Source organism: Bos javanicus, chromosome 14 (assembly GCF_032452875.1).
Source record: "Bos javanicus breed banteng chromosome 14, ARS-OSU_banteng_1.0, whole genome shotgun sequence".
NCBI lineage: Eukaryota > Metazoa > Chordata > Mammalia > Artiodactyla > Bovidae > Bos > Bos javanicus.
In genome coordinates, this window is record NC_083881.1 from 36,507,408 (window position 1) to 36,523,617 (window position 16,210).

At 38.6% G+C, this 16,210-nt stretch overlaps 1 protein-coding gene across 1 annotated transcript in view; it reads left to right on the forward strand.

Annotated features, from left to right (window-relative positions):
- KCNB2 (potassium voltage-gated channel subfamily B member 2) overlaps positions 1-15,181 on the forward strand; it is a 474,247-nt gene extending 459,066 nt beyond the window's left edge. The window contains exon 3 of the mRNA XM_061438976.1: positions 684-15,181. Within this exon, the coding sequence (XP_061294960.1) occupies positions 684-2,840 (2,157 nt within the window). The 3' untranslated portion in view covers positions 2,841-15,181. The remainder of the gene's footprint in view (positions 1-683) is intronic.
- Positions 15,182-16,210: the final 1,029 nt, after the last annotated feature.

Sequence of the window (16,210 nt, forward strand, 5' to 3'; positions counted from 1 at the left end):
TTCCATCCCTGGGTTGGGAAGATCCCCTGGGGGAGGGTATGGCAAACTGCTCCAGAGGAGCCTGGTAGGCTACAGTCCATGGGGTTACAAAGAGTAGGACACATCTGAGCACATATGCACACACACAAGAGAGGGGAGATGATTGTTCCCCGAAAACTCTTTCAGAGGGGTCTAGGAACAATGGGCAAGGTAGGGGGGTGGATTTTTTTCAAATGGATTAGACCATAGCATTTAAAGGTATGTTACATTAGGTTTATTATATATATATATATCTATTATATATATATATATATATAATTTTAATTAGAGTATTGTTGTTTTACAGTGTTAGGTTAGTTTCTGCTGTACAGCAAAGTGAATCAGCTATTTATGTGTGTGTGTGTGTGTGTGTATATATATGTATATCACCTCTTTTTTGGATTTTTTTTTCCCATTTAGGTCACCACAGAGCACTGAATAGAGCTCCCTGTGCTACACAGTAGGTTCCCATTAGTTGCCTATTTTATCCATATTAGGCTTTTAAGTGAAATGAACTCATAAGAAGTGAATGTGTTTGTAAAGTTACCTTCTTGGAATACCTTTGAACAAGGCATATCATTTAAAAAACAGTGAACCCCTAAGTCTCCTGGCTGTGCCTAAGCAACTAAGAGGCCCTACTGACTTGCCTTTCTTTTCTTTTCCAGATCTTGGCTATCGTGTCCATCTTGTTCATCGTCCTCTCCACCATCGCACTGTCTCTCAACACGCTGCCGGAGCTGCAGGAGATGGATGAATTCGGACAGCCCAATGACAACCCCCAGTTGGCTCACGTGGAGGCCGTGTGTATCGCCTGGTTTACCATGGAGTACCTTTTACGGTTCCTGTCCTCACCCAACAAATGGAAGTTCTTCAAAGGCCCACTGAACGTTATCGACTTGCTGGCCATCTTGCCCTATTATGTCACCATCTTCCTCACGGAGTCCAACAAGAGTGTGCTGCAGTTCCAGAATGTTCGCCGCGTGGTCCAGATCTTCCGGATCATGCGGATCCTCCGGATCCTGAAACTCGCCCGGCACTCCACGGGCCTGCAGTCCCTGGGCTTCACCCTCAGGCGGAGTTACAATGAACTGGGCTTGCTGATCTTGTTTCTGGCCATGGGGATAATGATATTCTCCAGCCTGGTATTTTTTGCCGAGAAGGACGAGGATGCCACCAAGTTCACCAGTATCCCGGCTTCCTTTTGGTGGGCCACCATCACCATGACGACTGTCGGTTATGGAGATATCTACCCAAAAACGTTATTAGGGAAGATTGTGGGAGGTCTCTGCTGTATCGCAGGGGTTCTGGTGATCGCCCTTCCCATCCCAATCATTGTGAACAATTTTTCTGAGTTTTACAAAGAGCAGAAACGCCAGGAGAAAGCCATTAAGAGGAGAGAGGCTCTGGAGCGTGCCAAGAGGAACGGAAGCATCGTGTCTATGAACTTAAAGGACGCCTTTGCTCGAAGTATGGAGCTGATAGACGTGGCCGTGGAGAAGACGGGAGAGTCGGCCAACACCAAGGGCTCCACGGATGACAATCACCTCTCTCCAAGCCGGTGGAAGTGGGCCAGGAAGGCTCTGTCGGAAACCAGCTCCAACAAGTCTTACGAGAATAAGTACCAGGAGGTCAGCCAGAAAGACTCCCATGAACAGCTTAACAACACTTCTTCCTCCAGCCCGCAGCATCTGAGCGCCCAGAAGCTGGAGATGCTGTACAATGAAATCACCAAGACGCAGCCTCACTCTCACCCGAACCCCGATGGCCAGGAGCAGGCCGAGAGGCCGTCCACCTACGAGGAAGAGATAGAGATGGAGGAGGTGGTCTGCCCGCAGGAGCAGCTGGCGGTGGCACAGACCGAGGGCGTCGTGGACATGAAGAGCACATCCAGTATCGACAGCTTCACCAGCTGCGCCACCGACTTCACGGAGACTGAGAGGTCGCCCCTGCCGCCGCCCTCTGCGTCCCACCTGCAGATGAAGTTCCCACCCGACCTGGCCGGGTTAGAAGAGCACCAAAGAGCCAGGGCTCCCCCCTTCTTAGCCCTAATCAGGGAGAAGGGGCCCACGGTCAGGGAGGCCACCCCAGAATATGCTCCGATCGACATAACTGTGAACCTCGACGCCGCTGGCGGGCCCCAAGGTGGGCCCCACGGCCCTCTGCCGACGGACTGTGCCTCCGAGAGCCCCAAGAGCTCGCTGAAAGGCAGCAACCCGCTCAAGTCCAGATCGCTCAAGGTCAACTTCAAGGACAGCAGAGGCGGGGCCCCGCCAACCCCGCCCAGCACAGCCAGGCCGCTGCCGGTCACCGCGGCGGACTTTCCACTCACCGCACCCCAGCTAATCAGCACCATTCTCTTAGAAGAAACCCCCTCCCAGGGAGATAGACCCTTGCTGGGTGCTGAGGTTCATTGTCAAGGACCCTCCAAAGGGCTGACGCCTCGGTTTCCCAAGCAGAAACTCTTTACTTTCTCCGCCAGAGAGAGGAGGAGCTTCACGGAAATCGACACGGGGGAAGATGATGACTTCTTAGAGCTCCAGGGGACCAGGAGGCCGGACAAGCAGGCAGACTCCAGCCCAAACTGCTTGACAGATAAGCCTAGTGATGGAAGAGACCCTTTAAGAGAAGAGGCCTGTGTGGGCTCTTCCTCTGCCCAGGACACAAGTCACAACTGTAGACAAGACATTTACCATGGTGTAGCAGAAGTGAAAAAGGACAACAGTCAAGAAGGGTGCAAGATGGAAAACCATTTGTTTGCCCCAGAAATTCATTCCAACCCGGGAGACACAGGTTACTGCCCCACACGTGAAACCAGCATGTGACTAGTTACAAAAGCAATAATAACACTAAAACAAACAAAAACAAAAAACAAAAAAACTTGTTTCTTAAAAATGCGGTTAATAAGGCCTGTGAACTAAAACGTGGGAAGCCCCTCCCTCCCCAAAAAAGTGCATAAAATGTTATTTTTGCATGGCATGAACAGTTTAGTTTCAGTACTGTTTAAATAAAGAATCAAGACTCCATTTTTGTAACAAACAAAAATGAAGAACAGTGAACAAATAAAGAGAGCTCTATTAGGAACCGTATTCTGCCATGTCTGACATTTTTGATCCTTTCATTTCAAATCGCAGAGTTTCGACTGTGAGCTTTTCTGTTATGATGAATTTTAGAATTTGCACATGAAAGGATGAAATGTCATTGCATGCGTTCATAATTGCGAGGCGCAAAGGTGCTTTGAGCTTGCAAAATGCATAACTTTGTAAATAATGGGGCTTAGGATGCACAAGTGTCAAGAACAGACGGAAACAAGTTTCTGAGACACAGGCACTTCCTTCACTGCTACTGCCTGGAGGAGCTGTACAGACTTCTTGTTGCAAAACTGCAACCTCTTCTTAAACCATCTCACATATCTTGCTTTGGGTTATAAAGCTCTTATAAGTACATTTGTTTAAAGGAATACAGTATTTTTATTGACTGATGATATGACTCACAGGGTGCATTTTTCTTTTTTGCTTCTGCTTAGTTGTGGCATTTGTGGTTTTATTTATAAATCATGAAAATAGGCAAGATATAATGACCAGATATCCAAAAACTTGAAATTGAGGCTTGAAATTTTGCCGGTCAATTACATATCCCTAATATTGTGGGGGAAAGTATGTATCATGTCACAGCCTGTACAGAAATGCATTTTTTTAAAAATCTGAACATACTTAAAAGGTGATATTACACAACTAAATTTTTTTTTAATTGCACTTCACTTCTGTAAATCAGTTCTTTAAAAAAACAAAAACAAAAAACTATATATTGGCCACCTAAAGATGACTACTTTCCACTTGTATCCAACATAACCTTTTCTATCTAAAAACCTAAAGATAGAATGTACATATGCCAAAAAGGGAATTCTAAAAAGTGACTTTTAGCACACTAAAAGCAGAGCTATTTAAGTCAGACTGCCACCCCACCCACCCCGACCACATAGAGGTGGGTCTGGAAATGAGGTACATGGAAAGAACGCTGCCCTGATAATGGGTCTTTCAGTATTTCCCAGTGTGAGGAGGGAACACTGCCAGGTGAGGAGAGCTGCAAACTCCAGCGGCACCATCCTGTAATTGCAACACCTATAAACACACCCTCACGTTTCTAGCGCCCCCAAGTGGTGGAGGATTGAAAGCAATATTTCCACCATTTTTACTGAGAGCCGCGAAATGCACAGGTGTTACGGTAGTCGGCGCTCAGTTCAGTTCAGATGGCGCTAGTGGTAAAGAATTCGCCTGCCAGTGCCTGAGACGCAAGAGACGCGGGTCGATCCCTGGGTCAGGAAGATCCCCTGGATGTGGAAATGGCAATTCACTCCAGTTTTTTTGCCTGGAAAATTCCGTGGACAGAGTAGCCTAGCCGGCTACCATCCGTGGGCTCGCAAAGAGCTGGACATGCCTGAGTGTCGTATCAACACAAATACAGGATATTTGCTGGTGGCTGTCTTGTTGGTTCAGACTGTGCTAGAAGCCAGCTCATTTGGATCCACTTTGCCTTACAGGAAATCAAAGCTCTAGCTCCAGAAATGTAACTACCTGCGGGGCAATCCTGGGTGAATCTTGAAAACCTCTCTTAGCCTCAGTTTTACTCCAATAAAAACTAAGACAAATTATTTCTAAGTTACCTTAAGAGTTCAAATTAATGTGATCCCTTGAGCTCTCAGGAATGTCCAAGTTTTGCCTCCGAATTATATATTTTGTATGTGTGTATGGATGTTTGGGTGGGTGTGGGTGTATAGTTCAGGGAAACAGGAAAATTCTGGGCCACATTTAAAGCACAATTTTTTGTTTAAGGAAAAACATTCCAAATTTTACTCTATATTTTAAAGAAAAAAAAAAATCAGAAAAAGACAACCCAAAAATTTAGAATCGAACTTAAGGCTTTAAGGAATAACATGTCTTTATTAACAAAATCTGGTCATTATATCTTTAGATAAGAAAACCAGGTTGGATCTTAGTTGAAATCCATGTACTGCTAAAAATAATTTTAAGCATTTTTTTCATTGTTCTTACTAGAATTTCCTAATGGTTTTTATGTTTGTTTCAAAACACAACTTTTAAGAGTGTATAGTCATTAATCATTGATATTTACATTAGTCATACTTATTTCAGTGTCTAAAACTACATATTGCTCAGTTTTTGTAAAACTAGAGTGTCTGAATTTTCTATATATAGTTTTTCAAGTAAACAGATATATCTGCTGTTAGATGAATAGCAAATAAGTCATGAAAATTATTTTCTTTACATAGTCTCATGAAGCAGTTATTTTCTGATGTTTCTGTATTGATGAATTTCATTTTTTAAAATTTATCTGATAGTTTACTAATGCCAACCTGTCTTGTGTCCATTAGGCCTTCTACCTGAGAATCCTGCTCCAGAATGCTTAATATTAAAAATCTTTCCTAGATAAGGAATTCTAGACATTTCCCCCAAAAGATTTCTCCCTAAAAACTTTTTTCTGTTAATATATTTTTTTAAGTTTTAAAGAATTTTGAAAAACCTCCTGTGGTAAATTTAACCTTCGATTCTTCTTAGTCCCTCTGAGCCAAACGTCTTCAGCTAGGAAAAAAATAAAATAAAACATTCCTCAAAAAAAAAAAAATTTTTTTTTTTACTTTGTTGTTTCGAAAGAAAGCACCAGGGGTTCCTAGAATGCTCTTGTGCACTGCGTCCTAAACCTTTTCAGTGAACTAACTGCCTCTAATGTAGAGGATGAACGTATTTGCCAAGCACAGAGATCTTGCAAAGTCTTATGTTTTATGTTAAAAAGTCATGAAAATGCTGCATTTTACTTCATAGCATATGTTTCAATATAAAAGAATTGATATTTTTTCTTACAGTACTCACCAACTACTGAAATGGATACTCATTTAACTTTATATACCTCTTTTTGTATTCCCTGGAAAATACACCCCCAGTTTGAGAAGCACTGTTTAAGTGGCAGGGACACAGACTGACTCCCTGAGGGACCCTGGAGGTTTCCGCTGCTGGGAGAGCCCATTCATTATCACCTAGCTCAGTGACCAGGGACAAACATCAATGAGGAAAGGCTATTTGAAAGAACTCAAAATAACACAGTCCCAGGTATGGTTAATTCAGTTCTGCTGACTATCCTAATGGGTGTAAATTGCCACAAGATTGTTTTAACTCAAAGCTTGAGATCGATCATAAGAGGATAGAAATGGGTACATGGATATACATCTTGGGCTGGATCACAAATGCAAGAGTGACACCCAGACTCCCTAGAGTTCATTTAATTAGTTTCTAAACATTTCCACTAGAAATTTCTTCACTGGGGCACAGCCAACAGCTCTGAAGCAGGCATTTAGATCTAGCACTATCCTGATATGAGCTGGATTTGGTAACAAGATGAGGATGTGCCAAGTGTCTGTTCCCATTAATTTCTTGTCAAAAGCGTCTTAGTCGTGTAGACATGAGGAAAGTCAACAACTCAACTATTTTCTCTTGAAATTTGTAAAGAAAAAAGTATGTAGAATATTTTAGAGTTTTTGGTCATGTTTAATCCTCCACTCCAGTACTCTTGCCTGGAAAATCCCACGGGCAGAGGAGCCTGGTAGGCTGCAGTCCCTGGGGTCGCTAAGAGACGGACACGACTGAGTGACTTCACTTTCACTTTTCACTTTCATGCATTGGAGAAGGAAATGGCAACCCACTCCAGTGTTCTTGCCTGGAGAGTCCCAGGGACAGGGGAGCCTGGTGGGCTGCCGTCTATGGGGTCGCACAGAGTCGGACACAACTGAAGTGACTTAGCAGCAATCCTCAGAACAGCCTTCTGAATCAGGTGTTATTTATCAATAGAAGACCAGGGAAGTTATGAATCTTCTTCAGATTCACACTTGAACTTGATGAAGAGTAGAACGAGACCTCATTCACATCCTGTGGTTTCACGTCCAGTGTTCCAGTGAACTACAGGAAAGTCTGTTGAGTTAAGGAGTGTTTTTTCTCTATTAATATTCAAAATAATGAAAATAAAAACAGAGGTGTATTTATTGTCACACAACTTGTTTAAAGCAGCAGAGGATCATGCCAAATGCCAATGACTTGAGATAAATGACATTGATTGTCTTTAGCACATACATTTGCCCTTTTGGAATTCTGGTCATAAGAGACACATCTCTGTATTAAAGAGAAGGATTTATTACTCATGATATACACATTAGGCAAAGACTGAAGGAAGTCACTGATTTTCTAGAAAAAAATAAAGAACTTTAGAATGACTGAATCTAAGTTCAAAAGTATTGTCTAATAGAATTTGATTGGCATTTCACTATTCATTCATTCAGTAAACATGAGGTGAGCACTCCTATATTCTATAGAAGGCATTGTGCTTGGTGCTTGGTGCTGGGTACAGCCCCCAGCCTCATGGACTTACTACTCATTTAAAACCAGACTGAGGGGACTTCCCTGGCACCCAGTGCTTAGGATTCCAAGCTTCTTGCACTTCCACTGCAACAGGCATGGGTTCAATGCCATGTCAGGGAACTAAGATCCTTCATACCATGTGGCGTGGTCAAAAAGTACATAACATTAATAATAAAACCAGGCTGAGGATCCTTTGGGTTACTGGAAAGTATCTCTTCTAAATATGGAAAAATCATTCAGTTATCAAACCAGGGAAGTATGTGACAAGACCAAGTGAAATGTTTTTTTCCAAAGAACTGTTTTCCTAAGAAATAAATGGATCGTATGAATGGAAGTCTGATGCATAATTATTTCTGAATGACAGTTTAAATTTACATTTGAGGTAACAAATTGTTAATCTGATCGAGTAAAGCTATGAGTTGTCTTTCCCTATTACCTGTAAACTGAAAAATAATTCTTAGATATATTACTTGTCAAAGTAGCTAATAATAGTCTATCACTAATAAGTAGAGCAAAATTTAATACCAGTGAAAAAGTCTGTAGCAAATTTTATATTTTAACAGTTTGTTGATGGTTATTTGGTTAAAAACTAAGCATCTTAATGTTTTTTTCTTACTTCCCCTTGACTATAGGCAACATTTTAGCAGTCTATCAATATTCTGTATTTAGTCCTCTGAATTTCTAAATGGAAAGTGTTTAAAATTCAGTAATCAAAAATGGTGTAGCTTGACTCAAGGGATTTATTCACTTAGGTCCATGTGAATTTGAAAATCTATTGGGTGTTTTCCCACTTCAACTGCCCTCACCAAAACAGAACTAAAAAAGAAAGAAGAGACTACAAAATCTAAGTAAAAATTGGAAACACTCGAAGGCCCATCCCTAATAAGAAAGGGGAAAGGTCTCAATTCCAAAATCTTGGTGAACATTCTATATTATCAAAGTTAGCACTTATTGTAATATAATGCTATTCTTTAGTGATGTCAATTACCATTGCTTCTACTTGACTTTTTAAAATAGCCTGACTTAATTTCATAAACCTGTTTACCATTGCCATTAATGCATAATCTCTTCCTTATTAAGTCTAAAAGAGTTTTAAACTATAAATATACATACAAAGAAAGGAAGGTGGGGAATTGTCTTTAGTAGTGAGATAATCCAAGGCCAGCAAAAGATACAAATACCCTCCAAAAAGAAGAAGGACTGAGAAATAGGTAGGTAAACTAAATGTGTTTTTAAGCCAAGAAATTTATATTTGGTACATGTATGTGTGTGTGTGTATGTAATTCTTGTATGTAATTGAAACTGCTTATTAACATGAAATTTGCGATTGAGATAATTCCAGCTTTAATCTCTCTCCTGAAGAAATTAGTTCTTATTATCTAACAGATATTTCCGTATTTCTGGGGTAAAATACTTCATTAAACAAACATTTACTGTCTACCTTATACCAGAAGTTAATTTATGCACAGCTCATTCCCTCAGTTTCACACTCTAGCAGAGATTTCATATTTAAAGAGACTATGTTCCCAAGTGAAATCTAATTCCATAGCTTGAGCTGGAAATAGTATGGCAATATGTTTGAGTTTGTTGTCTGAGAATTTCTGTAATCCACTTTTATTTTTTCTCAGATTTGTTATTTATTTTCATTCCTTAGTCTAGAATCTGAATGACCACCACATAAGCTTTCTAAACATCCATGCTTAAAACTATAGTAGCTGTCTGAAAGTTAGTGATAATGTATTTTAGTGTAGATATTACCCACTTCAGCCAAAAGATATAAGATTCTGGCAAAAAAAACAATGTTGAAAAATCATTGTTTTTATACCCCTTAACTGTTCTGTTTGATTTTGTTTAAATCCTAGCCTGTATGCTGTGGGAGAACCCATCACCACCTGCTGGTAAGGAAAGCTTAATGCCAATCTAGCAATGTAGCTTATCTCCCTTCCATCGTGGGCAAGCTGGCAAGTGATATAGCTGAATAGGTTTTCTTTGTGTTATTTTTGCTCCATTTCAACCTAAAAAGACTTTAGATTGAATACCAAGCAATATAGACTTTCAAAATTAAGACTCAGGGAAATAGACACAGAATACTGGTAACAGACAGTAAATACACAGATTTCCCAAAGGATGTCAGGAGCCGGCTTGTCCTGCTTTTTCAGTCTGTGTTGAGTGCCCTCTAGTGGTCAGTTTGAAAGAAAGTGGAATTCATTTGCCAAGAAAGGATGGGGTAAGGAGGACTTGAAAGAAAGTTCTGGACCATTTTCCACCTTCCATTACCTGTGCGTAGAGTCAAAATCACAACCAAGTTATTTTTTTTTCCAGCGATCATTTCTCTGTTTTCTTTTTCTTATTCTAAAATATCTGAGAAAATAGTTGCCACCCTCTGCACAGCACTTTCAAAGTGGTTCTACCTGCTGTTTCCAAATTTAAAACGAGTCACAAGTTTAACTAAATGTTTAGAAGTGTCCTAGTCTGCACTCTGAATACACATTAGTAAATGCTACATTGACCTTTCTGCCATTAGTGAAAAGACAGAAGAGCACTCAAAGTGGAGCCTTTTTTAAGAATCACAAATCTGTAAAGACAAATCCACAGTCTCCATTCTACTTAAAGGTAGAACCTGAAGTACCCCTGAATTACCCTGGCAAAAACACAAGTGCTTCTAAACTTCCAAGCCGTATCTGTGGGTACTGGCCAGAAATTGAATTACAGCCAGATTTCTGCCATTTTCTTTAAACCAAGATGCTCCTAATATTCTTATTTGCAGCATATGGATTAGGCTGTGGTTTTAATCTCCAGATTATAGTCACATAATGTTTCCTTGAAATGGGGAGGAGTTTTGGAAAGCAAACAGATACACAGAAGGTAATATGTTCTAATAGTACCCAAATTACTTATCCAACAAAAATATTATCACCAGAAGTAACAAATGTGTATATATTATGAAAATCTCACTAAAAAATTTACAAAATCTTCCTATTTGTTTCAAAGCCAAAGAAAGAAAAAAAAACCCTGCAATTTATAAAACACCGGGTTTGTCCAATAGCCAAATTTAAACTTATACAGTTTTAAAGCAGCATATTAAACATTAAAAATTCAACACTGAATGTGTAAAAAGGTATATTAAGTAAATATAAGGTACCATTAGCACACTGAAGCATTTTTAATAAAACCTTTCATTTAACTGCATAATGACTATGTCTGCTCTTAACACCTTGCTTTCAATCCAAAAGCTTTTCTGTTTCATATTGTTGCTTATGGTTCCGCTTGCTTGCTTTGTTTTGTTTGAAGGAGTGAGGGAAGTGGGAGGAAGAGCTGAAAGGGGAAGGTTATTGGGCAATTTACTAATATTAGTTCTGTGCCCTGGATGTAGAGTGGAAACCATCTGTGGCAGTGACTTGATCTTCTCACTCCCTTCCACCTTCCTTTCAAGTTTCATCTTCCTGATTCTGAAACACATGTTTTTGATCAAATCTCATATCAGATCATCCAGATTCTTCATTCCTCTCTTCTCTGCAGTTATCACTAGCAATCCTTCCCTCGGATCTGCCTGGTTACACGGGTCTTCAGGGTCAAGTCAAGGGCAGGACCAAATGAACCAGGGGCAGTAGCAACTTGGAGCCCAAAGTCAAGGTCACTAATCTTAGAGAAGCCTGAGGACAAAAGAACTCTCTACACCATGTCATAATATGATTTGATCAACAAAGCAATGACACAATGTTTTCTCCTACTATTAACAAAAGAACAATAATTGTTAAAGCCTCTATTAATTTCTTGAACCTCTAGGTTGATGAGAGAAATGGTGCCCCATTCACTAACTTATCACAAGATACCATCCTAAATGCAAACTTCCACTAAAATTTTGTGTGTAACCAATTAGTGTGTGTTTTCAGGGAAGTATACAAAAAGGAAATACCAGTATTATCCTTTTCATTATTTTCAGTGCTAACAAACATTTTCATCAGGGAAAATTGATATTGGTATGGTAGTTTCAATATGGTTCTTGAGCCAAAATCATAATGGCAACTTAAAAAAAAAATTTAACAGGGGATATTAGATATGGACAGAAGGCCATACTGAAAAATAGTGCTTTACTGTACATCCAATGAAAAATAAGTCATATTTGGATTAGAATTTAAGTTTTTTATATAAAAATATCTTTAGGTGGTCATTTGAAATTAGTATTTCTCATCTTACTATAAATGTTTTTTTAAAGACTATTATAAATTAAATGAGGTAGTATATAGTAAAGCACCAAGCACAATACCTGAAGACAAATAGGAGGAATTTTATTTGAGTGTTTCAAAAGAAAGCATTCAACTCACATTTGTGTGTTAATTAGTCTTCTAAAATTCTTCGGTGTCTTCCTAAACAGTCAAAATTTTACATGTGTGTATGAGTGTAAATGTAAGTATTTACTCACTGTTACCATAAAATAGACAGCATTTTATTTGCTATATATTATATATATATATATATGTATACATATATTATATATGAAACCATTTCATGTGGCTTTAAAGAGAGATTGACATTTTTTGGACAAATAACATGCTATGAAAACTTACGTAATGCAAATTTTTTTACCTAGCAGCCTTAGATTTTTAATATTCAGTAGACAAATGTCAATTTTTTCTAGAGATATATCAGCTTCCTACAATTACTAAGACTTTAGAGATACTATATATTTGAAGCCTTTTACATCATCCTTATTACCACAGAATTAAACATGATTAGTCATTATATGAATATCAATGTATCACTCCATTTTTATGCTTTAAACACTTGCAAACCTAAGGATGTATTTCATAAAGTAATTCATAACTGAATTTTATTCCAGCTTTACCATAATTGGCTATTTACCAGATTAAACCAAAATGAAAGCAAAAGCCTTCGGAATTCAAATATTCTTAATTAAATTTTGGTTTTAAAATAAAAGAAGTATAGACTGTCATCATTTATTTATTCTTTTATATTGAAACCTTATTGACCAAGAAAGGTAACAGAGAAGGAGGCTTGTTTTCTCTTTCAATTTATTTATAATTTCAAGTTACAAAAATTTAACTTGAGCCCCTATTTCCTGTAAGTGATGATGACCAAGGACTACAAATAACGCTGCACACCTAGTCCTTACACTGACTAAATGTAACTGCTCTAGCCAAATCAGGGCAGTCACTGTGCAACCAGGGGAGTGCAACTAACTTGAACATTGCATTAAAGACAGACTTACTTTGGATCAATCTTCTATTGACTCTGCAAAAGAATTTCCAAGATATGTAAAATTTCGCTTTCCGAGTATCCAGTATGTGTCATTGGTAAATGGAAAATAATACTTTGATTTTAGCAAATTTTGTTTATTTGGGTTTTTTTGTTTTGTTTTTGTTTCTTTGCCTAGTAATTTTACAAAAGCTTTAGTGTAACACATTACTTAGTTCGGGGTTTCAATCAACATATTATGATGCTTTAAAAAAAAAAACCCATGTTCTAAAGCATAACTGCATGACAGCTTAGCTTTTATTACTATTTAGTTATAGCTTAACAAATACTGTATTCCTACCTGTTTTCTAAAAAAATCAAGTTCCTAGCTTATTGAATAATATTCAGATAAAGCATTATGCTGCCCAACCAGCTCACTAAATGTATTTATTACCTGCCTCTATGTAGCTTATGTAAAAACTCAGTGTTGACTGTTTATGTCTACTGCTTTTTAAAGCTGCCAGTATGACTGTCTCATCTTACCATGTCAATACACTACGTTATGGCATCACATACATAGACCACGGTACAAAAGTAACTATAAACAGCTTACTCAATATCTAGCCAAAAAAAGGTCTGAGGCAGTGCAATAACACCTTTAGTGGAACAGCTCACTGTTTGAATCATTTTGATCCGTGCATTCTCTACTACAAAACACTGAAGTTGTATTTTTTAAGTGTCTTTTCAGGCTTGTAATACAAATCTCTACATCATATCTACATAGTCTAAATATGTCGAGTAATTCAGTTTTAAAAGTGTTGTCTGTTAATGAACTAAAGAGCATTAGCTGCTGATATTTCCAGTTAACTGCTTAATTTATTTCCCATTGCCAATGTAGACCTGCCTTAAATGGTTTCTTTCACCACTATTATGTGTAAAATGAAAGAATAGTGTGGTGAAGGCTTACCTGTTTGACATTAGCTCTTCTCACTAGTCAAAGTAGACATTCCTCAGAAATGACACCATCTGGTGATGTCCAGTGTCAAGTATATGTTATTTTCTTTTTAGTCTTCAAAAGCTAAAGTCAGATATATATAAAATAAACATATATAGACTTTCAAAGGCTAACATTTTGGGAGGGATGTGGGGGGTAGGAAGGAGGAAGGGGAGGTAAGGAAAGGGAGGGAGAGAGAGGAGGAAAGAAAAAAAGAAAAACTAAAAGAGAAAGGCAAATCTCCAAGTGAGTTAAATGGAGGAAACTGAAGTTTATAGTGTACATTTTTTGAAAAGTTGATTGGCTTTTGCGAAGGCAGTCATGTTGGTCTGTGTGCATGTGGACATGAGTGCTTTTAGGATCAGGAGGTAGAGCCTGAATTTACTGGGTTTTGGGTTAACCAGAGTCATATATTATGCATTTTTGGTTAACTAGAGTTATAAACTATTAAAAACAATGTGTCTAACTCCCCAAACTCATTAATTCAATGTTTAATGTTAGAATTATCTTCTGGTTAAACTCAGGACAATTCTGTGAATATTCACAAAGTAATTTTATGAAAACTTACAGTGAAGCTATAAAAGTATCAGTAATTAATGCACATAAAAAGCCTTCCTGGGAATGATTGTGGGTGATTTCCCTGTAAAATAGGTTGATAAACAACCTGATTCTATTTGTCTCAAGCTGTAGAGATTTTAATAATGTCTATTGAGTTCCTAACATCTCCCAGATTAAAAAACACTCATAACAATTTTTAAAACCTAAGGAATATAGTGTCAGAAATTCAAAGTTAAATAATAGTTCTTAAAATTACCATATACATTAAGTAATACAATTTCATATTTCCAAGCTACATATGGTATTAGATTTATAGGGACTGTCACATGAAGCATCACTATCTTTTATTAACTTTAATGTTTTAGAGGGTTTTCATACTATCTATGAATGCTCTGAACGCTGCAGGGGAAAAGAAGCACAATCAAGTATTTTATTTTTGAAGATTTCTCAGTTGGGTTATCCTGTCTGGTTTACACACATAATAGGGTTAGCATTTCATCTCATACTATGTTGAAATGTTTTTAATACAAACTCTCAACAGAAGCCAGAGCTTATGTATGCATAAGTGGTAAGTTTTGTCTAGTCTCATTCATCTGCCTCAACATGCTTTATTTCATCCTATTTGCAAACAAGATGTTTTTATTTCAGTTTTGTAAAGAGGAAACGGTTTCGCATACTTGTGTTTGTGCAGCTGTCCATCCTGCACCATTAATACAATGCCTTTCTCTCCCATTTAATGGTGTTTGTATCAATGTTCCCATATCTTCTGCACTTTAACTCCATAAAAAGAAAATGTGATTTTTGTATCAGTAGTTTTGCTAATCAACTCAATATTTCTGCACCAATCGGCATCCTTATATGCATGTAGTAGTCTGTACAATTGTTCAACGTCAAAATACTTGTTTACCTTATGTCAAAATGTCTATAAAATTGCTGGCATTGTTCTCCATTCCAGTCTGGTAGAATAAGCAAGATAGAAAATAAATGTGTAAATGAATCATCTGTGTCATTTCAGTTCTCTGCATGAAGCCACTTCACATTGAGCATGGCATCCACGCCTGCCACCCAACAATCCATGGTTTCTCAACACCTCATTACTGACTGTTGAGGCAGGGAGCTCTTTGGAGGAAGTGAGGGATAAAACTGCAAAGCCTGGCAAAAAAGTAAAAGTTGGATCCATTACCATTTAAAGTATTCTTCTCAAATGAATCCTTTTAGACAGCCTACAAATGCATCACTTGCTTTATATTAAAAAAAAAAAATTCAATGCACACGACCTTGCAAAATACTAGGGTAAGACCATCACAGAATTTTGAGACAGTATCCCACTGCCATTCCTAAAGCCAATCTGGTCAGTCCTTGTTGGGTAAGTCAAGCCTTGATTTCTGACCCCAGAATCAGCTCTGTGGGTGTGTGACTCAAGCAGTCACACGGAAGTATGGATATTCAGAAGAGCCTGGCACTCAATTTAATGCCCTGCTGCCACCATCTTGAAGTTCTGAATAATTTTTCAGTAAGGAACCCAGTATATTCATTTTGTTTTAGGCCCCACAGATTGTACAGCCAGTCCTTCTGGCTGCTGTGCTGTGCTTAGTCACTTCAGTCATGTCTGACTCTTTGCAACCCCATGGACTATAGCCCACCAGGCTCTTCTGTCCATAAGGATTCTCCAGGCAAGAATACTGGAGTGGGTTGCCTATGCCCTCCTTCAGGGGATCTTCCCAACCCAGGGATTGAACCCAGGTCTCCCACATTGCAGGTGGATTCTTTACCAGCTGAGCTACCAAGGAAGCCCATCTTTCCTGGCCAGGGAGAGAAATGATTAGACTACCAGTAGAGTCAGACTCTCCAACGTAAGAGGTGAACAGATAGTAAGGAGAGAGGTTTATTTATTTAATAAACTCTCATATAGCACTTGTTGTTTTTCAGTTGCTAAGTCGTGTCTAACTCTGTGATCCCATGGACTGAAGCATGGCAGGCCTCCCTGTCCCTCACTTACAGCACTTACCATGTGTCCAGTCCTGTA